This window comes from Triturus cristatus, chromosome 7 (assembly GCF_964204655.1).
Source record: "Triturus cristatus chromosome 7, aTriCri1.1, whole genome shotgun sequence".
Classification (NCBI taxonomy): domain Eukaryota; kingdom Metazoa; phylum Chordata; class Amphibia; order Caudata; family Salamandridae; genus Triturus; species Triturus cristatus.
In genome coordinates this window covers 1,738,063,176-1,738,088,016 of record NC_140590.1, presented here as the reverse complement: position 1 = coordinate 1,738,088,016, position 24,841 = coordinate 1,738,063,176, and the positions used below count along the sequence as shown (strand labels likewise).

The 24,841-nt window shown below is 43.9% G+C and overlaps 1 protein-coding gene across 1 annotated transcript in view; it reads right to left on the bottom strand.

Annotated features, from left to right (window-relative positions):
• Window positions 1-964: 964 nt before the first annotated feature.
• Window positions 965-24,841, bottom strand: part of LOC146812950 (killer cell lectin-like receptor subfamily F member 2) — a 94,771-nt gene continuing 70,894 nt past the window's right edge. The window contains exons 2-6 of the mRNA XM_085619988.1: window positions 23,324-23,422; window positions 17,780-17,854; window positions 5,914-6,074; window positions 1,679-1,791; window positions 965-1,429 (exon numbers count right to left, since the gene is read on the bottom strand). Of these exons, the coding sequence (XP_085476114.1) occupies window positions 1,276-1,429; window positions 1,679-1,791; window positions 5,914-6,074; window positions 17,780-17,854; window positions 23,324-23,422 (602 nt within the window). The 3' untranslated portion in view covers window positions 965-1,275. The remainder of the gene's footprint in view (window positions 1,430-1,678; window positions 1,792-5,913; window positions 6,075-17,779; window positions 17,855-23,323; window positions 23,423-24,841) is intronic.

Genomic DNA, 24,841 nt, shown 5'->3' with positions numbered 1-24,841 from the left:
CCCCCTACCACCCTCCTCCAGCTCTCTGTCATATTGCTTGCCTGCTCCTTTCCTCTCTCTGACCACCGTATTGCTTGCTCCTTCCTTCATCCTTCTGCTGTCCATAATGTTGCTTTTCCCACCTTCCTACCTCTGTCCATCATGTTGCTTGCTTCCTTTTGCTGTCCATTGTGTTGCTTTCCCCCTCCCTCCCTTCTCCATCTGTCCATTATGTTGCTTGCCTCCTTTTGCTGTCCGTTGTGTTGCTTGACTCCTCAGCCTCCTCCCACTGTCCATTATGTTGCTTGCCCCATTCCACCCTCCTCCCGATGTTTGTTTTGTTCCTTGTCCCATGCATGCTGTATGTCATGTTTGTTGTCCCCTACCACCCTCCTCCAGCTCTCTGTCATGTGGCTTGCCTGCTCCTTTCCTCCTCTTACTGTTGGTTGTGTTACTTGCCCTGCCCAACCTCCTCCCGCTGTCCATGCTGGCCTCATCCCTACCCACCATAACAAAAGGAAAAAAAACATTCTGACACGGCCAGCGCTGGCCACATCATAGTGCTTTTTTCAAGAACTTTCAGCCATGCTACACAACAGTGGCGCTGCTGTGCAACATGGCTAAAAATATTGACAAAGCCAATAGCTCGCATAGGCAAGGCCCAATTTGACTGTTTCTTTGTAACTTTAGCTCTATCACACAGGCACAACCGTCACATCAGACGTAAGCGGCCATATTTTGTTAGATTAGTGTTAAAAATCTTACTTAAAAACTCTTGCTTTGAAGTGTTCATTTTTCAGTGTCCACATCTTGAGCAAAGTGTCATATGTAACAAATGCACTTATTTATTCAGTTCCTGAAAGTTTTCATAGCCAGGAATCCGTGCATAAGTCTTACCATGCAATAGATTGTTGCTATGGCATGCACAAAAGATAAGATCCTTGTTTCACATTTCTCAGAAAATCTAATGTCTTTTTTACACGACTTATGTGAGGAAACAACTTTATTTCTACGATCTGTTTTTTTCCTTAGTGAAAAAAATAAGAGGTTAAAAAAATAGGAAAGTTGGGACAGAGAGGATAAATTTGCTGAATTTTGTGAATGGTAATATTGATTTCCTTAAATCCAACTATTTTTCCTTTCGCTGAAGGATGAGGCGGGCGGTCTTTCGCTGGCCATCACTCAGGGGTGTGTCGGACCAGGGCCACATCCCAGGACAAGGCTCTGATTACTGCACGGATGCAAGGCTTTTCTGAAAGTGGTACTGTGGGAGCGTCCATCTTAAGGACTTCCGGGTCAATCACCGATGGCTGTTGTCCATGGGGACTTGGAACACAACTGCATTTCGTTCTGACAGACCCAGTTTAGCCTCCTGGAACAACTCTCGGAGTCAATCAACTTCCCTTTCATCACTCCACAGGTATCTTCATCGGAATCTTTTACCCATTCCCTGTGTGAGTAGAGAAGGGAAAAGGTCAGACAGAGCACCTGTGGTGAGATGGACCACCTTACTGCATAGAAGTATACGTGGATGCATTCACTTGCCCCAGTCCTCCCAATTTTTAGTACATGTCTCACTATGAATGTTCCTAGGGTTACCTGAATATCCCCAGTTCATATCATTTTGTTATTTCACTTTGTTTACATTACTGATCCCTACCAGGCCCCCCAATGTAGGTCCAGGAGGTCAGGAACTTACAGCTTGGGGTTCAGAGCGGTTCCGTTCACCCAGGTCCAGCGCCATCCTGGGGGTGCGTTGAAAAGTCCAATCCAGGCGTAGTTCTTGATTGTGGTCACATTGGAAATCCAGTCCTGCACAAAAATAAAAAGAGGACACGTGCTTGCAAACAGGGGTCATATTGTTTTCTATATTTATGACACAAGCACAAGTTTTCATCTGAGGAAAAAGGGCCTGACTTACACCCTCCACCAAACAGCAAATCCTGGCATAAACACAAGATGTGCCCCTTTGGAGCAGGTGTGGTTTTAAAGGCAGATACTCATATTCACAGCCGTCTAATGTCCAGAATCCATCCAAGTTAACTAATAGTGGTGGCAAAACCTTAAAGTTCCTGCCACCTCACCAGAGGGAAAATGTATTAGAATAAAGTGATGGATGTGATGTATTGCAGCCATCACTGTACCTCTCAATGTGACACCCTAAGTGTGGCAGGTATGCCCAGACATGGGTTCTGTGTTCACTTGTCCACTGGAGCCAAGCTGCACCAAACGGAAGTTCCCCAACTGGGGTAAAACCTGCCTTGGTTTGGTTATGTTCCAATTCAGAGGGCATGGCCTGGCAGTTTGGGATGGACTGTTTCTATTGGAGCAGGATTAAGGCTGATTTGCATTTGCCTGCATCTAATCTGAGGTGGCATGGTGTGCAAGAAAAGGAGATACAATGATGCGGCCTGTGTAATTACCAGTGGCACCCAATCATAATTTGTTCTATTCCTCAGTGCAACGCCCGAGGTGTTGCTACCATGCTTACTGTGCCTCTGGAGCCAAGCTGCAGCTAACTGAAAAGCCCCAACTAGGATGAAACCAGCCTTGGGGTGCTTGTGTTCCAAGTGAGAGAAGGTTTGGCCTGGCAGTTTTGGGTATGCCTGTTCCTCTTGGAGTAGGATCAAGGCTGATTTCAAAATGACAGGTTCCTGTCTGAGGTGGCATGGTAGGTAAAAGAATGAGGGATTGGAATGCATCCTAGAATTATTACCAGTGGCTGAGATTAAATCAAGCATTTCCCCCATCACTTTTTTGTATTCCCAAGCGTAAACAGGACCCTTAACATTTAATTTCCTAATGGTCCCGTTTCCCCTATGTCTTTTAAAATATCTTTAAGGGAAATCCATCTTATAAATTCTCTACCTTGCCACCATTTTCCAGTCTTCTGGCAGGGAAACGTCCAACACATCACCACTGGTATTGGGAAGCGGAAGGGGAGCACGTCTCTGCTAACGGTGGTGAAGCAGCATCGATCCCTCCGATTGTCATTTAAAGGAGATGTGGTTTAAATGCATCACCAAGGATTTTGCTGATGTCTAACAGGTTTGTTGGGCAATCATTAGTTTGTTTACTGCTCCCTTTTTCCTCTCATTCTATTTTTTGTTTCTTTTTTTGGTTGTTCCTTGTACCTCTTCTCCAACCTACTTGTTTAGGCATTGGATCTTCCTCACAGCTTTCTGCGAGAAGGCAAGGGTCTGCTCTGTACTCTGGCTCGGTCTTGTCAGCCGCTCCCTTGCCAATGGGGGGAATTCTCAGAAGCACAGAGGGTCCTGTGGTGAGGTGGAAGATGCAGTAGGCGGTGTTCTCCTTTGAGCCAAAAGACTGCTCCATCAGCACTCTGTGATGAGTGGGCGAGAGGCAGGCCTTGCGTTAACCAACATCTTTGGCTTTCACTGGGGCAATTTGAGGGTTGCTTTTTGGCTTTTTTTCCTGTCCTCATTCTTTCACAGTGTCTGGGCTCCTCAGAGCTTTGAGTGTGAGGCCTTGTAAGCTGGTGCTTCATCCAACCCAGCAATGTATTTAAAAGGGAGTAGCTGTTGGATCTCCTGTTGTATGAGGTCTCCACAGATGAGACTTCAGGGCTGCAGCACGCACACCGTATATACACTTGCAAGAGTGGGGCCTCTCTCCTTCAGCAATGCTGGGAAGAATAAGGTGGCATGTTGTGAGTTTTTCAATGATCACCTTTGGCATGTAGGCCAGGCAACATGGAACCCTATGGAGCGCACCACTGGCACGCTCTACTCCCACAGTGCAGAACTTTCAGAGCCATGTGAGTCCAAACAATGCAGACCTTTCATCAGTGCTTGTGTGATGTGTCCTGACAAGCAATGCAGCAGGATTGACACGGCCAGTGACACGTCCTATCACCGCAAGCTCTGCGGTGGCAAGTGGGGTTGGAATTCCTGAGCAGATTTACTGGCCCACACACCAGTTCTCTGGAATGGATGCATCAGCACAAGCCCACAAACCCCCCATTATGACACCCATTTCCAAAGCCGAAACTAGCGACTGATGCGTGCGTGTTTCAGCTCTGGGCCTTCATCAGGTCAGTGCATATAAACATTGAACAGTGGAATGTTGGCAGCCATGATGCTGAGTGAAAATGAGAGATAAATGCATAATGATAATTCATTCATCCAGTGAGCACAAAATACTTTAAAAAAAATGTTTTTCTTTTTGTAGAATAGCAAAACAAATGCATATAGATATTCAAAACCCAATTTATCTTTCTAGGAGAGTGAAGAGGTCTGGGGAGCGTCTCCTGATGAGTCCTCTCCTGCAAAGTATTTTGTAAAATGGAATAATAGAATATTTGCCAACTGGCCCTTGTCATGAAACGCTCCCCCAGCCATGGGTGGCTTTTTAAACCAATAGACTTGATTTATTCTGAAACACATTATAAGAAAGGCCAACAAGCCTATGCAGCAAAATGTAGTTTGCTGAAGAAAACCCAGAAAAGGGACAAAATAAAAAATAAGCTAATCTGGTTTATACATGAGGAACTCGGGGAACATTAGAGCTCTCTCATTGCCCGTGAACCCCAGCTGTCAGACACAAGTTCCTGACTAAGAGCTGCCATTTTCTTTGTATTAAAAACATAAAATCCAAGCTACACCAGCTTGATACGGGACAGTTTGAGAGCTCTGGCTTAGGATAAGCTTTACTTCAAAGCTTTACACTTGACTAATAGTTTATATAGACCTCAGCTGAAGTCAAGAACAAAATAAATCATGTTACAATAATATAATAATACATGTGTGCATATCAACACCTTCCTTCGCAACTGGGTACCTAAAAAACAACAATATACACATTTTGGAAAACACTCTAGAAAAAATTACATATCACAAATTTGCAAAACGCATGTAATCCCTTAACACATTTAAATATCATATAACATACCTGTGAGAATGGAGGATGAGAAACAAAGTGCAATGGTCCATTATGTGTTAGAATATAAAATTCAAGCTTTACTACGTTGGGAGGTTTTTTTATCTAATCCCAAATCAGCTTTAATTTCATGATATGTCAATACGAGCTAACATGCTTTGCATCTTTGTAACAAATGAAAGTTGTGATAATATCCAGCGAAGTAATCTGTACAGTAAAAAAAGAACTTTGTTTTCCTCGGACATCCTGAAGATGTGTTCGTCCTATGACAGTGGAAGAAAATCAACTCTTGACGTGGATGACGCATCTGAACCATCAGGTGATGGTAATCCCAATGCACACTTGATCCCAACTGCGATGCTCTATCAGCTCTCGACAGCAACCTCCACACAGAAGAAACACAGAAAGGGCAAAAAAGCATAACCCGATCACCCCACACCCTAGAAGCTCCATTACATTTCCTTGCAAGCATGATAACTTTCAGGATCTGCTTCATCATAAAGGCTGCCCCCTCCGGCACACCACCCCACCCAGCAGACAAGATCAGGACCACCGGTGCCAAATCCAACACACAGCCACAACATCTCAAGGCTTGAAAGAAAGAAATGCAAGAAGGGAAACACCACTAAACATGTCTTCTACTACAATGTGCCAAGGATTGTGAAATCCACCCTAACACAACCCAGGCAAACGCCCTCACTACTCCACCTCAGGAAGAGAGGGAAACCCTCCATGTCAAAAAACACCTCTTGGAGAAGTAACAACACCTATTGCTAGTCTACTTGGCACCACCAAAAAGAACTTCCCAATTGTAAGCAGGTTTTTCTTGCTCCTACTTTGTACTCAGTTGTTTTACAGCTATGCTCTACCTAAACTCACATACAAACACGCAGACGCCTTACCAGCTCCACCCGTTCCTGTTATGCTGAACCCGTAAGCTTTGCCTGGCCTTGCATCATGCCTCGCCAGCAATGCTTTGCTCGGTATCACTGCACCTTCCCAGTTCTGCATTGTCCAGGATCACTAATGCCTTACCAGCTCTTCCTGGTCACGTATTACTAGCAGGCGGGAGTCCAGGGAGGAGCAATGTTCATGGCTCTCGTTCCATGTTCTTATGTCGGTGATATTTGAGAATAAATAGCAGGTTCCACCGTGTTGACGCCAGTCTGATGGGCATAAAGCATGTTCGGATTCTGCTGATAGATGGCATGGAAAGACAGGTTAGTATGAATTTGATGGATATTGGTGAAAAAATGAATTTACTTTTCAGAAAAATTCCCAGTTTAAGGTACATTTACTATTCCCTGATGAGGGAATTTGGTCACAACATGTTTTTTCATTGCATGGCTACTTCTGTTGTTCTAAGACCAGTGTCCACATCAGTTAAAGCTGGTAAATGAAACTCAAACAAGCAAAAATATAAAAGGACATGCTCATCTAAATTTAATCTAAATACCTTTTGACATTTTTAATTTTCCGGTGAAAACTATGCTGTGGACATATGTGGATTTTCTCCTTTCTAATTTTTTGTACATATGGCACTTTTTAATAAGACTACATTAAGACATAGCTACCTACCACACTGTCATTGTTGGAAGTTGTATACTGTACTTTAACAATCAAGACTTCAAGTAGAAAACTGATCATTCAGTCGAGAGCAGTGCATAAATCTTTCTCCAGGTCCTGAGGACAACAAGGGGTTCATGGCAGACCCTGTTGAGGGCCTGCAGGTCTTCCTGACACTCACAGACCCTTGACTACATAAGTCCACCATCCTAAACCAAGACACCTTCAGTTTCCTGGACTTCAACGCTGTTGACCATGGTCAAGAAGCCAAGGCTTAATCCTATAGGAGGTGTAAAATCTGTTTAATGTAAAGTAAGTCACAAAACGTAGCACAGATATTAACGGTCAATGTTCAGCCAGAGGTGTGTCTTGTATCAGGGATTGGTCTTTATTACTCCAATATTGAACTAGAGATTTCAAGATAGAAAGAAATAAACAAGTCATACGTGTCCTTCATTTGCAAGTGTTGCGGCAAGGCCAATCAAAGTTTGTGTAGTATTAGAAAATATAGCGTGGAAACCTTTATGAAGAATGTTCATGACCCTTGACAACATTAGACATATTTTGGTCCCTTAGTAACCCTCTGAGCTCTCAATGAGGAAATATTTTAGATTACTAGAGAGTAAAACAACACAAAAGGCTAATGTAGCTGAAACAAGCAGACCAGTGGGAGTTAAATAAAATATTTGACTTTGACCCTGAAGAAGACCATCCCTTCCTGATTTAGGAATTTAAATATATATACACAAAAACAACTAAGGATAGAGCATTAGAGTTCTGGTAATTTTGTTAAGGTTTCATTATATAAGTAGAAACCAGTCTCTAAGTCAATGAATAAAATATGGAAGTGATCATTATATGATTTTTTTTATCATGTGCAGACTTTCTTTACTTGTACTGTGTTTTAAATTGAACTTTCAAGACAATGAAATCTTCTCAAAATTCATTCCTTGGTACAGACGTGTGTTGGCATCTATTTAGACGTTTTGGAAAGAACTTTTGAGCAAAATCCTATCCATACTATAAATGATAATTATGTTATGTGCGGCCTCTCACAATTTTTGAAGTCCCACCTAACATTTATGCCTGTTTATGGTTGGAGAGAAGTGGTTTTTGTCTTGTGCCCCATCGGGACCCAATTACAAAAGGGGGTGGTTTGTTAATGTGTTGTGGGAACGCACTATGTCGCAGCTTTTCACTGTTTCTACGCAGGTGACCTCTGTGACCTCGAATGTGCTTCTCTGGATCCCTATGAGGGTGGGTGCCATCAAAGACTGCAACCACCCTCTACATGAGTCAGGGGCTTCCTCAGATGCAAGGGCGGAGTGTGTTTGTAGCTGAATTGGCACAGCCTCGGGGCTCCTCCCACACTGTCTCAGCATCAGCATCCGACGCTTCCTTTTAAAGGGGGTGGGCAACAGCATAACAGCATCAGCCCTGTCAGGGAATCCCTGCATATTTCCTGGTACTATTTATGTCCAACTCAAGAACACATTGGGGATGTGGGAACGCACTGTCAGTGCACCATTTCATCCAGGTTGCGCAGTTAGTGCATCCCCATGGGCCTTTTTGCTAATGTGTTGCATATATAATATGGTGCCTAAATCAAGCAAAATACTGCCCTCATTTGTATTTGTGTGTGTATATGTGTATATATATATATATATATATGTGTGTGTATGTGTATATATATATATATATATATATATTTAAAAAAAACACAGATTTGAGGGACATTATAGTTAGTCTGACATTTCACTCGTACAAAACAAGAGAAATTTGGCCGTTATAGTTAGTTTAGCTAACTATGCGCCCCTGCATGGTCAGTGACATCACTGATGACATCTCAATTGACATTTCTGATGACATCACTTATGACATCATCGAGTCACTGGGAGTGTTTCTAAAAAGTTTAAGAATGTGATATATATATATGATAATTCAGTCAGTGTGTGACTAACTGTATACGTGAGTGATTATACGTGTCTGGGTGAATGCATTGGTGAGTAACTAATCTGTGTGAATGTCTGTATCAGTCTGTCAGTTGGTGTGTAAGTGGCTACATGGGTTGGTGAGTAGCTACATGAGTGTCTATATAGGTTAATGATTGGTTATCTGAGTACCTGTATGGGTCCCTAAGTGTCTGTGTGAGTGGGTGGGGGGTGTAACTCCCTGCATGGATGTGTGAGTGGGTAATTCAGTGGGTGTATGGGTTCATGAGTGCATCTGCGAGGGACTGTATGGGTGAGTAAGTGTGTGTATGGCTGTGTTTGTGAGCGAATGGATGTCTCAGTGGTGTATGTGTAAGTAACTACATATATGTGAGTGTTGGAGTATATAACTGACTATATGTGAGAGTGAGTGATTGTGAGTGGCTGTATGGATGAGTGTGTGCTTGTGTCAGTGATTGTAGAAGAGAGTAGGTATGTGTTAGTATCTGTATAAATAAGTGAGGTGGTGTGTGTATAACTGTATAGGTGAGTAAAAGGTATTGTTATTCATTCTTTGGGTGACCGAATAGGTGAGTAAGTAACTATGGGTGAGTGGTGGAGTGTGAGTGTCTGTATGGGTGTATGAGTGCATATAATAGTGGCTGTATTGATGAGTGACTGCGTGTATGAGTGACTATGGGTTAGTGAGTGGAAGTGTGTGTAGACCTATGAATCAGTGATTGGGTATGTACTAACTGGTATTGGTGTGTCTATGGTTTTGAGAATGGTAGTCTGTATTTTAGAGTAGGTGTATGAAAGGGGTATATTGGATGTGAGGAGGTGCTTCAGATATTAAGTGCATGATGTAATCTGTTATGTCATTTGAGATGTCATCAGTGATGTCAACAGTGATGTCACTGACCAGGTCATGAGTGATGTAATATGTGACGTCATCGGCAGTGCATTGTGCGGGCACGAGTTATAGTTAGCTCAACTAAGTATAATGGCCGAATTTCTTTGGTTTTGTATGAGTGAAATGTCAGACTAACTAAAACGTCCCTGAAACCTGTAGTTTTTTCAGTGAATTTCTAAGGATTTTTAAATGCTAATTACTAACTATAACGTCTCTGAAACCTATGGTTTTTTCAATGAATTTCTAAGGTTTTTTAAATGCTAATTTATAATTATAACATAGTAGTCACATTTGCAGAGTGGTGCAGAAAGGGGGCTGGGCCTCCAACCAGCGATCAGCAGTTCCGCTGTGTTGGACTTACAAGAGGTACCAGGAGGGCTACTTGGCCCCCAAAGTTCCTTTGGAGTAAAGTGGACTTCATCCCCCAGCCCGTAGTGTGTCAGGAGGCGCATTTGCAGAGTGGTGGAGAGAGGGGGCGTGGCCTTCGAAGATCTCTTAGCAATACCACTGTGTGGGACTTACTGGAGGTAACAGGAGAGGTAGTTGGCCTCTTACTACCTCCAGTAAGTCCCATACAGCAGGTTTGCTAAGTTTTCAAAGCAGGCCACGTCCCCTTTGCCCACCAGTCTGCAACGCGGTCCGTGGCATGCTCTTGGATGGTGATTAAATTCCCCTTTGCTGCTTGGGGTCGTTAGGGGCTGACTAGCCTACCTGACACCACAAATAATTCCCAGATAGACCACCAGGTACCTCCATCAAGCCTCACACAGCTGGATTGCTGAGACTGGACACAGGCCATGCCCCCTTTCTCCACCACTCTACAAACGCACCACCTGGCACACTGCTGCTCGGGGAATGAAGTCCACTTTAGTCCTGAGGTCCTCTGAACACAAGAGGACCTCATCGCCCCACCAGCAATGCACCAAGAGGCACGTTTGCAGAGTGGTATAAAAAGGGGGAGTGGCCTTGGCTCAGTCTCAGCAATCTAGCCTTGTGGGGCTTGCTGGAGGTACCTGGTGGGCTATTTGGCCCCTAAGGACCCTCAATATTCTAGGGGACCTAATCCCCCAACCCAGAATGTGACAGGAGGCGCGTTTGCAGAGTGGTGCAGGGAGGGGGTGAGGCATCTGGTGAGATGCCAGCTTCTGTTTTCTATTATTGTAAGAAGGTGGGCTGTGTGGCCCCACCCTCTTAGTATTTTGTGGGCCCTGGGGACCCCTTCCCTCAGGGCCTGAGACATTTTATTTTTGGGAAGGGGGCTGCGGTCCACCTCCAGAGGCCGATTTTGGCCCAGGGGACTCGATCCACCGGGGCATGGCCACATATGTTTATAATTTATTTTGTCATTAGCAATAAAAGGAGGGGGCCACGGGGCCCCCTTCTGAGGCCGTTATTGGCCCCAGAGACCCCATCCCCCAGGCTTAGCCTCATTTTTACCTTTTAATAAAAAAGAAATTAAATACAGGAGGGACGCCGCGTGGCCCCCCCTTCCGTGGGCCACCTTTAGCCCCGGGGACCCCATCCCCCTGGGCTTGGCCTCAACATTAGAGACCACGTGAGCCGGCATTGATTTTGGGCGAAGGGAGCTGCTGACATGCAGCTCCATTTGCCCAAAAGCCAAGCAAAAGCAGAGCGGCCCCCCTCTCTTCATGATTAAAGCCCCCGGGGGGGTGGTGGTCCCCAGGGCTGGGGGTCCACAATATACCCCCGCCCTTAATTTAAGTTTGCCTCAGGGAGGTGGTGGTCCTCGGGGCAGTGTGTGGAGGGGCAGGAGCCCCCTAGCCACTTTTTCTACAAATTTAAGCCCCAGGGAGGTGGCGGTCCAAGGGGATAGGGGGGCCCGTGAGGCCAACCCGGACATAACAATTAAAGCCTTGGGAAGGTGGCAGTCCCCGGGGCTGCGGGGGGGGGGGCATACACCCCGCATCTTATTAATCATGCCGGGGATATGGCAGTCCCCTGGGCTGCATGAGCCCCTGCATATATGTTCCTCATTGCCCCAGGTAACTGGCCCACCTGGGGGCTTATTATTATTTTTTAAGCTGGATTTGCACACCATAAGCGAATACCGCATGAACAAAAAAAATGCTTTTTTTGGCCCTGGGTGTCCCTGTGGGACCCCCTAAGCAGGCCTAGGGGGTCAGGGTGTTTCTACCCTGCCCCCTTATCTTGTTTTGTCACCTTTTTTCTCGTGACTCGGTTCTACAGAGTCACAAGATGGCTGCCAACACTTCTTGGTTTGAAGTGTTGGCAGCCAATCGGAGACAAGCTTGTGATCGGGAGGGTTCAGGGATCCACCGGGGTCACCAGATATATAATCTTTTATTTTTTAATTTCTCAGGAACTACTGAACGGATTTACACCATTTAAAGCAGAGTGCACTCTGGAAAAAGAGCAACCTCTCTGCCAAATTTGGTGTAATTCCGTTCAGCAGTTCGGGCTGTAGCCGCGCCTAAAGTTTCCTATGGAAATTAACATGGAGAAAACGAGTTTTGGGACCACCCTTCTTTCTCGGCCCCAACTTGACAAATCACCCAAAAACTTTCAAGACAGGAACTGACCGGAGCACCCTATTAGTTTTGAAAATTTTGCAAAGATTCGTCAACAGGCGCCAAAGAAAAAACACTTTTTGTATAGAAACAAGCTCCAAACTATAACTACCTACTGGCGGCCGCCAGTAGGTAATATATATATTCTCTGCAGGTGTACTTTCACTGTGACGTGGCTTTTGGAGTAGGGCCTGCATAGGTTTCTCTGGATGATTCTATGATATGAAATGGCCCTGTAAATACACACTAAAAATGTGCCCAAATGCTTGTGGCCCTAAAGGACTTTCATGAAACTGCATCATGTACAATTATTACATTAGCACTTTTTCCTATATTTGGGACAGGTGAACCTCATTCATTAGAGCCCTTTTGTGATTAGTAAAATATCTGGGTTGAAGCTCACCGCCCATATTTGTGTAAAATAACATCTCTGCCTAGAGAATAGGCTTGCTCGGTCCTACCTAAAATGCCAAAATAAAATAAAGAAATAATATTTCTTGAAGGCTTGGATTGATGAAGCCATTGGATATCAGACATTTCAACGTAACCATAAACAACGAAAACCAGTACATTGTGTTTTTTTCCTGTGCAAACATTTCCATCGACATTTAATGCAATTTAAAGTAAATAACATTTCTGTTTTTACAGATACACTGCTACATTGTTTTTGTATCTATATTGATTTTTGAGGTGAAGCAGTACGTTTCAATAAATCTGTAAGTTGTTTATGAAAAGGATTTTACGAGGTCTGCACCATCTCTGATGGCAAGCTTCTATTTCGAAACCATGGAGCAGAACGACAACCCAAATCCAGATGCACAGCTTAATCTTCCTTGCATAACAGAGATGCCACAAAATTCACCATGTTTCACAAATTTTTATTTTTCTCATTTTTATCCAAGGTTTGTCATTTTTCATTGCTTTTCCTCATGGCACATGAGGCGCTTACATCTTCACTATAATCTTAATGCTGCAGAAATGCCCATGCAGGCCTTATTCTGGAGCACGAAAGTGTGCATAAGTTATCCACAATCGTTGATCTTAAATACCCAATGCATTTTGGGCCTTTTTCGGCCCTTCGTCAGGGGTATCTACAAATTCAAAACACATGAATTTGATGGTGTTTACACCACTATGGCTTATTCAATGTTGCTCATAACAGCAAAGGTCTCACTTTTCACGTCACCCCGTAATAAACGTTTTTCTGCTAGAATCGCAGCCTAACGCTACCTCTACATAAATACCCAAGTCCTCTTCTCCCAGACACTACCCACCTTCCCTTGTTTTACCCCTCGGATCCACCCTCTACATCCTTTCACTAATCACTCCTTGCATCTATTTTGGACATTCTGAGGTTACTTTCCCAATCAGAAAGCTGAGCATTGTGTGGATGTTTCCAGGAATTAACACTGCCATCAGTTGGTTGGGATTTTTAGGTAAAGGCAAAGTTAATCTTTAATATCTATTCTTCGAATGAGCTATATTTTTGATGTTAACCAAAAGAAAAGTTGAGACATATTAATGTTCTAATTAAATTATTGTCCCCTTTTAGAAATGTGGGGGCTCTAGTTGGCAGAGTTATGCACCTTGTCCAAGTAGGGACCCTTCCTTCTAGTCAGGATAAGGGGATTGCACTTCTAAAATAACCCCTGCTCATCCGAGCCGTCAGGCTTAACTCTGAGGCAATGTGTAAAGGACTTGCACATAACACACAGTAATACAATTAAAACACTACAAAAGGACACCACACCAGTTTAAAAAAACATATCCCATATTTATCTGTGTAAAACAAGACAAAGCGATAAAAAAAATCCAGCATACAGTAATCCAAATACAAATATTGCAAGAATAACCTTAAAATACAGTTCCTTGAAGGCGATAGCTCCGTCCAGGTCTATCACGGCATCATGAACAAACAAATCCAACAGTTCTGGCTGACCGTGGCATCATGGGCTGGCAACGGCGCCAGGAAGACCTGCAAACAGTACCTTGTAAAAGCAGGGTGTTGTGGACCCGGCGATGAACTCAGAAGAAGGGATAGCGTCAGTTCAGGAGGTCTGTGCAGGAGTCGTTGGGCACTGTAAGTCACATATGGTGCAGATCGAACTCTGTGAAGTTGAAGCTAGAAGTGCCGGTGTCGGCAGGCGTCGGGGCTGTGGGACGTAGTAAAGCGGTGCAGCGTGAGGTGCCTTCATGTCATGGAGCAGTCAGCAGCTCGGTAGCAGCATCAGTGAGACCAGGGCTACAGTGTGAAGTTGGATGGTGCTCGTCGTAGTGCTGGCAAGTCATGATGGAAGCAGCGGCCTTGTTGCTAAAATGCTGTCGTAGGAACACAATCTGGAGTTGATGGCATTGGTAGGCCAATGCTTCAATGTGAGATGGAGGAGTGCATCAAGAAACTTCCAAGCAGTGCCCCCAGTCCACCGTGCAGACAGCGGCATCAATGTTGGCGTGGAGCATCAGGGATGTCAGGGAAGCGATGTGAAGCGAGCCCGTACAAAGTACAGTGCCCTAAGGACATGGTGCAAGCAGCGGCCTGTTGGTAGCGTCAGTCGGCATCAGCGGTGAGACCAGAGTTACGGCACTAAGAGGGGCCGTACTCTCTGCGGTGCCAACAGGTCACGGATCCGGTAGCAGCGTCGTTGATGGCATCAAGTTGCTTTTCCTTCTGTATCAACTGAAACACTCAATTCCAGAAATGGGTACCCAGTGGATGGTGAAGTCTTTGCTGTTCCTGAGACTTCTTGAACAGGGGGCAAGCTCTACCTCAAGCCCTTGGAGAAACTTTGGAAGAAAAGTTGCAGAAAGTTCTGTCCAGTCCTTTCACTGCCCAAGACTGAAGCATACACTGCAGGCCAACACAGCAAAGCACGCAACAAAGTGGTAGTTCCTCCTCACAGCTTCTCCAGCTCCTCTTCTTTGGAGGTTCCTCAGTCCAAAAGTTCTGGGGTCAAGTACCCAAGATTTATACCACTTTTCCTTTTGAAGATTTTGAAGATTTTAGGCAAAAAGTCTCCGAGTTCAATAGAAACGAGGTCTGTCCTCTTTAGTCCAGCTTCACTACAGGAGTTGGTGAAAGCTCCTCCCACCACTTTAAATGCAGAAAGGTCTATTCGGCCTGCCTAAGAGTCACTCAGGAAAGGCAGGACACACCTCAACCCCCCCTTGAGACTGTCTGGCGTGAATGCACATCCCAGCAGCTGTCACTCCAAAACCAAGCGCCTAATCCACAAACAGGCAGAGGCACTCATGATGGTTAAGTGAGAAAATGCCCACTTTCTAAAAGTGGATATGAAAAGTTGGGGGAGATTCAGTATGGAATGACAGAGGCTGGAATCTGGACTAAATTTTAACAATAATTGGTATACCTCTGACACCATTAATCACACGTTTTTTGTATCAGCTAGTCTATTTAATGACTGCGATTGGGAACATTTGTTTCATTTGCTTAAATCGTTTTGACAGTATAAACACTACTTCATCTCATATGGCACGTTATTATGTACAGTGACAGATATATACATTTATACAGTGACTTCGTGAAGTATCAAAAATACCATTGCAATGAATTTGAAAATACACAAAAAAAATCAATTTTACATATGAAACAATCAGGAAATCAATTTTTCATTAGTTGTATGTCCGATATAGATTATCTATAAGGACTTTTGGCTGGTTGGCTCCTGTAGTCCCGGCTATAGTTGCGGTCCTGGGCAGAGTCAATTTCAAGGCTCAGAGAGTTTGTGTGGGCATACTTTATTTATTTTAATATGTATGCTCAGAGGGGCACTGTTATAAAATCTTCTCCCCCACTACTGCTATTGATCTCTGCTTTTTTCGCCGACGCGTTTCGACCTTTGACAATGGGGACCTATATCTTGGTTCTGAGGTCGTCTTCAGGGCTGTTCTATAGTTGGGGTTCGGACTTGTCTCAGCTCTTCGAACATGTGTGAAGGCTTGTTTGTCTTTATCTTGCCGTTCCGCTGATGGGCTGCCGGCTCAAATGGTTGATTTTTGTTTTTTGCTCAGACTTGTTTCTCTCTGTTGCAATGTCGAGTTGCTGCTTAGATCGCTGGAGACTGCGGCGTTGATTTCACGGTCTCTGCTGCTCTCGCATTTCCGGCATTTTCGAATTGCTATGTTTTTGCTCGAATTTTTTTTGTGTATTTTCAAATTCATTGCAATGGTATTTTTGATACTTCACGAAGTCACTGTATAAATGTATATATCTGTCACTGTACATAATAACGTGCCATATGAGATGAAGTAGTGTTTATACTGTCAAAACGATTTAAGCAAATGAAACAAATGTTCCCAATCGCAGTCATTAAATAGACTAGCTGATACAAAAAACGTGTGATTAATGGTGTCAGAGGTATACCACTTTCTAAAAGTGGCATTTCCAAACACACAATTTAAGAACCACCTTTACTAAAAAGTGTGCTATTAAATTCTAAGTTCAGAGAGCCTAAATTCCATTTCTCTATCTTGTCCCAACTGAATAGTTACATATGTAAAGTGTTAAAGTGCAGCTCCAATGCTAGCCTACAGCACAGACAGCCTTTCAACTGTAAAAAACGAAATACACTGTATTTCACTATCGGGACATGTAAAACACAACAGTACATGTGCTACCTTTTATGTACACTGCACCCTGCCCATGGGGGTACCTTGGGCCTACCTGATGGGTGCCTTACATGTAAGAAAAGGGAAGCTTTGGGCCTGGCAAGTGGATGCACTTGCCAAGTCGATATGGCAGTTAAAAACTGTGTGCAGACACCACAGAGGCAGGACTGAGAATCCCATTACAAGGCTTCTGGTGTGGGTGGCACAATCAGTGCTGCATGCCCACAAGTAGCATTTGATTTACAAGCCCTGGGCACACAGGTGCACATTACTAGGGACTTAGAAGTAAATCATATAAGCCAATCATGGGCACTTCAATGCATAAACACAATTTATAGGGAGAGCATATGCATTTTAGCAGTGAATAGCAGTGGTAAAGTGCCCAGAGTCCGAAAAAACCAACAAAACCAAGGTCAAAAACAGGAGGACAAAAAGCAAAAAGCCTGGGGGTGAACCCGCTAAAAAGGCCAAGTCTAAAAATGTTGTATAGGTTATGAAGGAGACTATTAATCCTCAGATTCGTATTAGGCCACTGATTATTGGTTGTTTCTAAGGTGATACAAATAGGACTTTGTAAGTCTGCTTTGAGTTAATGTAAGTTTGTGTGATCTCATCCTGTCTGGATTCAAGTGAGTTATGTAAGCAGGTTGTTGGGTCATGGAGCAAGGGGCGAGGAGGCCAGGGGGAGTTGATGTCAGAGGAGTTGGTTAGGGAGAGCCAGCAGGGGAGGATGGGCGGCAGGTGATGGTAAGCTCGAAGTAAGGTAGTGGAGAGCTCAATCGATTGTCACACACTTTTATAGGGTTCTAAAAAAAGGATTGCTTACATTTAATACAGTAGTACATGGTTACTTGGAGCTGAACCAACCAGAACAACGCAAAAGTAGCACTTTTGCAATTGAATACAGTTGACAGGTTTCTCATAATTCTACTACATGGGGCTTCTCATGAGCAATCGCCTACACATGGAACCGCAAACGTTACTTAATATGTAATTCTCCCAGAAACAACTAGATTTGGCCTTGAGTAAATGCAATTTATTCAGAACAGTCTGTGAAAGTTGAGGTCTCTCTGCAAGGCATGTTGATTTTTTTATTCTAGTAAGGCATGAAATGCAAGTTCAGTCATGTGGTTCAATGCAGTGTTACAGTCAAAGATGATTTTTGAGGCCTAGTTTGCCTAACGTTAGCACAAGTACAAATTCTTCATGAAAGCAAAGCTTTGAATTCAGGAAAACAGAGACATCAACAGCACTCCTTTACAAAAAAACAATAATATAAATAATAAACACTTTTAAGAAACTAATGTTAGGTTTACCTGATGTTCTGTTCAAGTCATACATCCCTTCAATCCTTGCGATTATTTGTTGTTTTTCATGATGTAGCTTCCAGACTGATGCAGAAGTTGAGTCAAGAGAGAAAAAAAGGTAAACATAAGAAAGTTTAACTATCGTGGATGAGTGTGGAAGATGCAAAGCAGAGCTGCTCACTCAACAACCTTCTAGCAAGTTGAAATCTGACATTTCCAGACAAACATACGTCCCCCTCTTTTTAGGTCTTGCCTATTCTATCCCGCAGGGATGGATATGCGAGATTATAGTAAGCAGTCCGAACAGTCTACCTAGCTGCGGATCGCGTACAGTTCATGTGAACACAATCACGCGCATTGTCGACAACTGCCACAACCACGCACATTTTTTACAGCTTCCATTTTCTACCAGACACTTCGTGTGTGTGCGCCGCGCTCTCCCTCTGTTGCCACACACATTCAGCTCACCAGGCTGCACACCCCCTCACTCTCCATATGGTCGCACGCCTTTTCTTTGATCTCTGCCGCGCGTTCTCACAGGCTCCTCTCTTCCCACGCCTCTCTCCCCTTCCGTGTAGTTCCGCCCCGCCTTCTCTTTCTCGCATTTTTTTTTAGGCTTTGTGTGACTGACTACTTGACCTCGTGCCTATGAGTTTTGCATGCGTCGATTATATTTATTTACTTTGAATGTTTTTTTTTTCTATCCGCCTATACGTCTCTCCTCTTCCATGTAGTTCCCCTCCGCCTTTACTTTCTTGCATCTTTTTCTGATTTTCGGCTTTGTGCGACTGACTACTTGACCTTGTGCTTATGAGTTTTGCATGCGTCTATTATATTTATTTACTTTGAATGTTTTTTTTTAAATTAACTTTACGCACCCAAACACGTTCATTGTTTCCTTTCCTTCTTACATTCTTATGCGGAAAAAAAATCACTCTCTCCACAAACAGCACTTTTATCCTGGCTCGCCTCTCTGTGTTTTGCTGTCTGCCCTCGTCTTCAATATTTTCCAGCCTCTGTGTTCTGCTTTACGCATCCAAACACGTATTCTTTTGTCTGAGTTTCCTGCTTACATTCTCATGCAAAACAAACAAAAAAACACTCTCTCTACAAACAGCATTTGTATCCTTTTATTCTGCTTTGCCTCACACAATGCCCTACACACATTAGACCACACAAAATGCCACCTCACACACTTCCCTACACACATTAGACCCCCCAAACTGCCACCTCACATACTACCCTACACACATTAGACCCCACAAAATGCCAACTCGCACACTGCCCTACACACATTATCCCCCTCACACTCTGCACCCCCTCACCCTCAAATAAAGAAGAATACAGTTTACTTCTAAGGCACTGCAGTCATTTTCGTGAGCCAGTGTCAGATTGTGTACTTTTTTTCAATACTAATACAGCCTTTAAAGAAAATAGAAATACAGTTTACTGACAAGTCACTAACCAACACTGCCCCCTCACACAGACCACACACAATACCCCCTCACACAGACCACTCTCACTTACCCCTCCACACAGACCACTCACACTTACCCCTCCACACAGACCACACACACTGTCCCCTCACACAGACTACACACACTGCCCCTCACACAGACCACACACACACTGCCCCCTCACACAGACCTCACACACTGCCCCCTCACACAGACTACACACACTGCCCCCTCACACAGACTACACACACTGCCCCCTCTCACACAAACCACACACACTCACCCCTCCTCACACACTGCCCCCCACATACACTGCTCTCACACATTACCCACTCACAGTACTTTAGGTCACACACACTGCACCCTAACACCCCGCACACACACACAGCCCGCACCCTTACTCACTCACACTGTGCCCTCATACAATTCCCCCTCACACACTGCCCTCTTCCACACTGCCCCCTAGTTTGTACGATGTCAGTAGGTGCCTTTTCTAAATTTGAACAAAAACACAAACGTTACAGGATCAAAGCGTTTCTAAAATGCATCAGTAGATTTTTGGTTTTATTCATCGGTTAATGTCTATTGGTGCTTGGTGTTTTGTGCTTAAATTAGAATTTTTGTTTAACTTTATTTAACAAATGAACAAAGTTCACACTTCACCCCTCTCACACAGACCACAAACACTGCCCCCTCACGCATACCACTCACACTTACCCCTCCACACAGACCACTCACACTTACCCCTCCACACAGACCACACACACTGCCCCCTCACACAGACTACACACACTGCCCCCTCACAGAGACCACACACACTGCCCCCTCACACAGACCACACACACTGCCCCCTCACACAGGCTACACACACTGCCCCCTCTCACACAGACTACACACACTGATCCCTCCTCACACAAACCACATACACTGACCCCTCCTCACACACTGACCCCTTGACACTGCCCCCACATACACTGCTCTCACACATTACCCACTCACAGTACTTTAGATCACACACACTGCACCCCTACACCCCGCACACACACACAGCCCGCGCCCTTACACACTTACACTGTGCCCTCATACAATTCCCCCTCACACACTGCCCTCTTACACACTGCCCCTAGTTCATATGATGTCAGTTGGTGCCTTTTCTAAATTTTAACAAACAAAAACGTTACAGGATCAAAGCGTTTCTAAAACGCATCAGTAGATTTTTTTTTTTTCGTCGGTTAATGTCGATTGGTGCTAGGTGTTTTGTGCTTAAATTAGAAATATTGTTCAACTTTATTTAACAAATGAACAAAGTTCACGTGGACGTTGCGGTCTGAAAATGTTGTGGTGCGCGCGCGCCGCGCTCTCCCTCTGTTGCCACACGCATTCAGCTCACCAGGCTGCACACCCCCTCACTCTCCATATGGTTGCAAACCTTTTCTTTCATCTCTGCAGCGCGTTCTCACATGCTCCTCTCCGCCCACGCGTCTCTCCCCTTCCGTGTAGTTCTGCCCCGCCTTCTCTTTCTCGCAACTTTTCCGGAATCTCGGCTCTGTGTGACTTACTACTTGACCTCCTGCCTCTGTGCTTTGCATTCATCTCTTATATTTATTTACTTTTGATTGTGTGTTTTATTATTTTACTTTACGCACCCAAACACGTATGCTTTTGTATGACTTTCATTCTTTGCTTTCCTACTTACATTCTGATGAAGATCACTCTCTCCACTAACAGCACTTTTAGTCTGTTGTGCCTCGCTGTGTCTTGAGGTCTGCTCTCGCAAGTCGCTTGCAACTGGTCCTTCACATACATTGGCCCCTCGCACACAAACCACACACACTGCCCCCTCACACATAGCCCACACACTGCCCCCTCTCACGCAGACCACACACACTGCCCCCTCTCACACAGACCACACACACTGCCCCCCTCTCATACAGACCACACATACTGCCCCACTCTCACACAGACCACACACACTGCCCCCTCACACTCTGCACCCCCCTCACACTATGCACCCCCTCACACTCTGCAGCCCCTCACACTCTGCACCCCCCTCACACTCTGCACCTCCTCACACTGCACCCCCCTCACACTGCCCCACTGACACACTGCCCCTATACACTCTGCACCCTCACACATTACCCACTTACACTACTTTAGGCCACACACACTGCACCCTTACACCCCACACACACACACGCAGCCCGCACCCTTACACACTCAGTCTTTGCCCTTATACAATGCCCCCTCACACACTGCCCCCTATGTTGCACGATGTCAGTAGGTGCATTTTCACTTTTTAAAAAAAGTCACAAACGTTACAGGAACAAAACGTTTCCAAAACGCATTTTAAGCATTTTTTTTTGTTTTCGGTCAATGTTTGTCAGTGCTAAGTATTTGGTGCGAAAGTTAAAACTATTGGAATTGTAAATGACAAAGCTATTAATTTAGCTATTTTCAAAACCAACACACAAATACAAAATTTGGCATTTACAATACCAATAGCTCAAACGTTCCTAATGCGAGACCTATTGCATTGCAAATGCTTGTTAAAGACTAGTGATGCTCGGATCTTCTGAAAATGTGATGGATCACAGGGCACTGCTCACTGAATTGAGAGACAATGACAACTGGAGGTGTTGAAAAGCTTTGAGATCCCTTTCCCATGCATTGTGGAAATTAACAAGTGCTGAAGAGTTCTCAAAATAATATTTTGATGGGAGCAAGGAGAGCTGTACATCCTGCCCTACAGAAGATTTGAATGATGGGCCTAGCACTGTGAATCTGAACAGGCTGGGCCACCCCTTTTGGCTTTTGGAGGGTACTAATGAACAGACAGAAGGTAGGCCTTTTACTATCAGCATGTTTGTGCATATCTGCTAAATTTAACACTAAAATATGGGGAAGAAAAAGCCAACCCAACCATCTAACCCTGGTGTAAAAGGGGTCTCTTAGTCTCCCCCGATTATTTCGTATCTATCATCTGCTATGGGGGCAATCACTAGAGAAATTGAACTAGTGGAGAACCGTATTGATGCTGTTCACAAGCTGATTAGCGATCCTACCATCCTCCTGGGAATTCCACAGATGAGCTCTGATAGGGTACTTTTAATGTCACTCCAAGAAGAGAACCTTTATATGGCCCGCTTAATTTTGTCCCTGCTCAAATTGTTAACCCCTGTGTAGCGCAAGACTCCTACAACGTTATCCCTGTTGTGGATTTAGGCAGTTCCTTTCCGAGGTCACATAAACCTCCAGCACAGAAACACAAGCAAGAAGACGGCAAAACCCCCAGGACTGAAGTAAAGTCAAATAAGTGAAGGACCAACCCTGCCCCCCAACACTAAACCCAGCTGCTCATGAAGCTACCTCAGGGGCCAACTTTAGCAAGTCCAGCCTCTTCTTTTACCGTGGCTGGATTCCATATTTTTATGTCATGTACTCCTCAGTTATATTCACCAAGTATTGAGAATTAGGATAAAATGGAATGTCTTGACTCCACCTGACATATAATTCTCTTGCTTCAGTAATTTTCAAGTTGATCTGTCCTTTCTTGGTCAAGTGTGGGTTTTTATCTATTCAATGTTTTAAAATTCTCTAATGTATTATATTTGGTAAAAACCCTTTTTCTTGTAAATGTCATACTTGTTTTGGCAACAGAGTTAGCACTTTAATCACTATTAGCACTTTATGAGTTTTCTTTTTATACAATCTAAACTTGTGTTCTGTAAAATGTATTTGTCTTTTTATGTCTAACCTAGCCCAATAAAAGTTTTTGACTGACTGAATCTGAACTCAGATGCCATAGAAGAAGAAGAGCTTAAGGAAATGACAATCAAGATTTCTTAGTAGATTTGGTGCTATTGCACACAATTGAAGATAAGCAAGGTGAGAGAATGAAAAGAATGCTTTTATACATTGTACAGCCTTGACAGTATTAATGTGCTATTTTAATATGCTGAATATAATTTAGTCTGATCCTCTGAAGTTCCTAAAGTCCATTACCACTATTTTCTAGTATATTTAAAAGAGCCTTTGTTCAGCGAGAATAGCTTTGTGACCGAGGTATCTGTAACCTTTGAGCAGAGTCAGCACTTACTCCAGAGACCCAATCCCACAACAGCCAGCAACAGAAGGATGTTCAGAGCTCCTAATATCCACAGCGCTCCTCTGTGTGAACTGGGACCACATGGGACAGCTAGAAAGATAAAAGGGAGAGAAGATAACAAAAGGATGAAGCCTGGACCCTGTAAGTATCTGCAAGTCCACCATATTATGCTGCAGTCAGTGTTTTCAGATCTAGCTCCAGAGCTAGCACTGCAGTGACACAGACTCCAAATACTTGTTACAGTTACTGTGAAATAAACTTTGTAAACAATATCCGTGGATATCCGTGGATCTTAGCTGTAGGGACTATTCACAAAAGTTATTATGAGTATGTGCAGTAGTACTAAAGGCGCATATTTTTTCAAACTTATTAGAAAGGAAATTAACAGATTTCTAAAATGTATTGTACATACATTTTCAGTTGCGAACAAAAGTCCTTAAAACATTTATGAAAAATAAATGTGCATGAGTATCCTTCTCTTATAGTCTCCATTTTACGTGCAGGAAGAAATGATGTGCAAAAACATGATGTTATGTAGTGCATTATCAGAATTATCGTTCTGGAGAAAAGATTGCATTCATAACAAATGTTTGCATATTGAAATGTATGCAGGTTGTTTATTTTTGTAACCATCCTTATACCAGTACTCTGGCTCTCCCAAAACTCTGCATGGACAAATGTATTTAGTCTGCGGAGGGGGTGTGTAGCAGTATGTACTGGCAACCATTCTAAAACTCTGGCTGTCATGTTGAACCAAGAAGTAAATAAATAAAAAAAATAAACTCCGAACCAGAGAGTTGGAAAAGCTTACTCCAACTAAGAAACTTACATGGCATAGGAGCCACAAAAGATCTGCCTTTAAGTGGAGGAATCATTTAAAGTTGTCTTTTTTATTTTCGTTATTTTAAAATTCACAACAACATTAAGATGTATATTTCTTGCCTTCCCTTCCAACCAACGTAATTCAAGCATAAACGGGCCCTTCCTCAGGATCTCATGAGATCGGAAGAAATAGTATATAGAGGCTTAATTTAGATCTTGGTAGGACTACTGCCATCCCACCGCTGCGGCGGTCCCGTGAACTCCGTCAAGTTAAAGGAGTGCCAACAACCGTATTTAGATGTATTGTGGTTGAGCCTCAGACGGCCACAACAGAGTGCGCTTCCTAACCGTCAGGCTAGCGGGCCGACTCTATTGAGATGTCAATCCTGCTGGTGGTGTTCTGCTGGCAGATTGCTGATGGAGGGAAACCATTGCTGGGGCCGATGCACATTGTACAATGCAGTGGCTATGGAATAGAAGCAAGTAACACACACCATGTACCTTAGCCATATTTGTCCACCTGCATAGCACATCACACAACAACTACATATACACTATCATCCTTTGCTTTCCACCACAACACAACACAACATTTACATGCCAAATACACACATTGCCATACATCCATAACACAACACACCTACACTATTGACATTGCACTCACATACAACACAACCACAACATCCA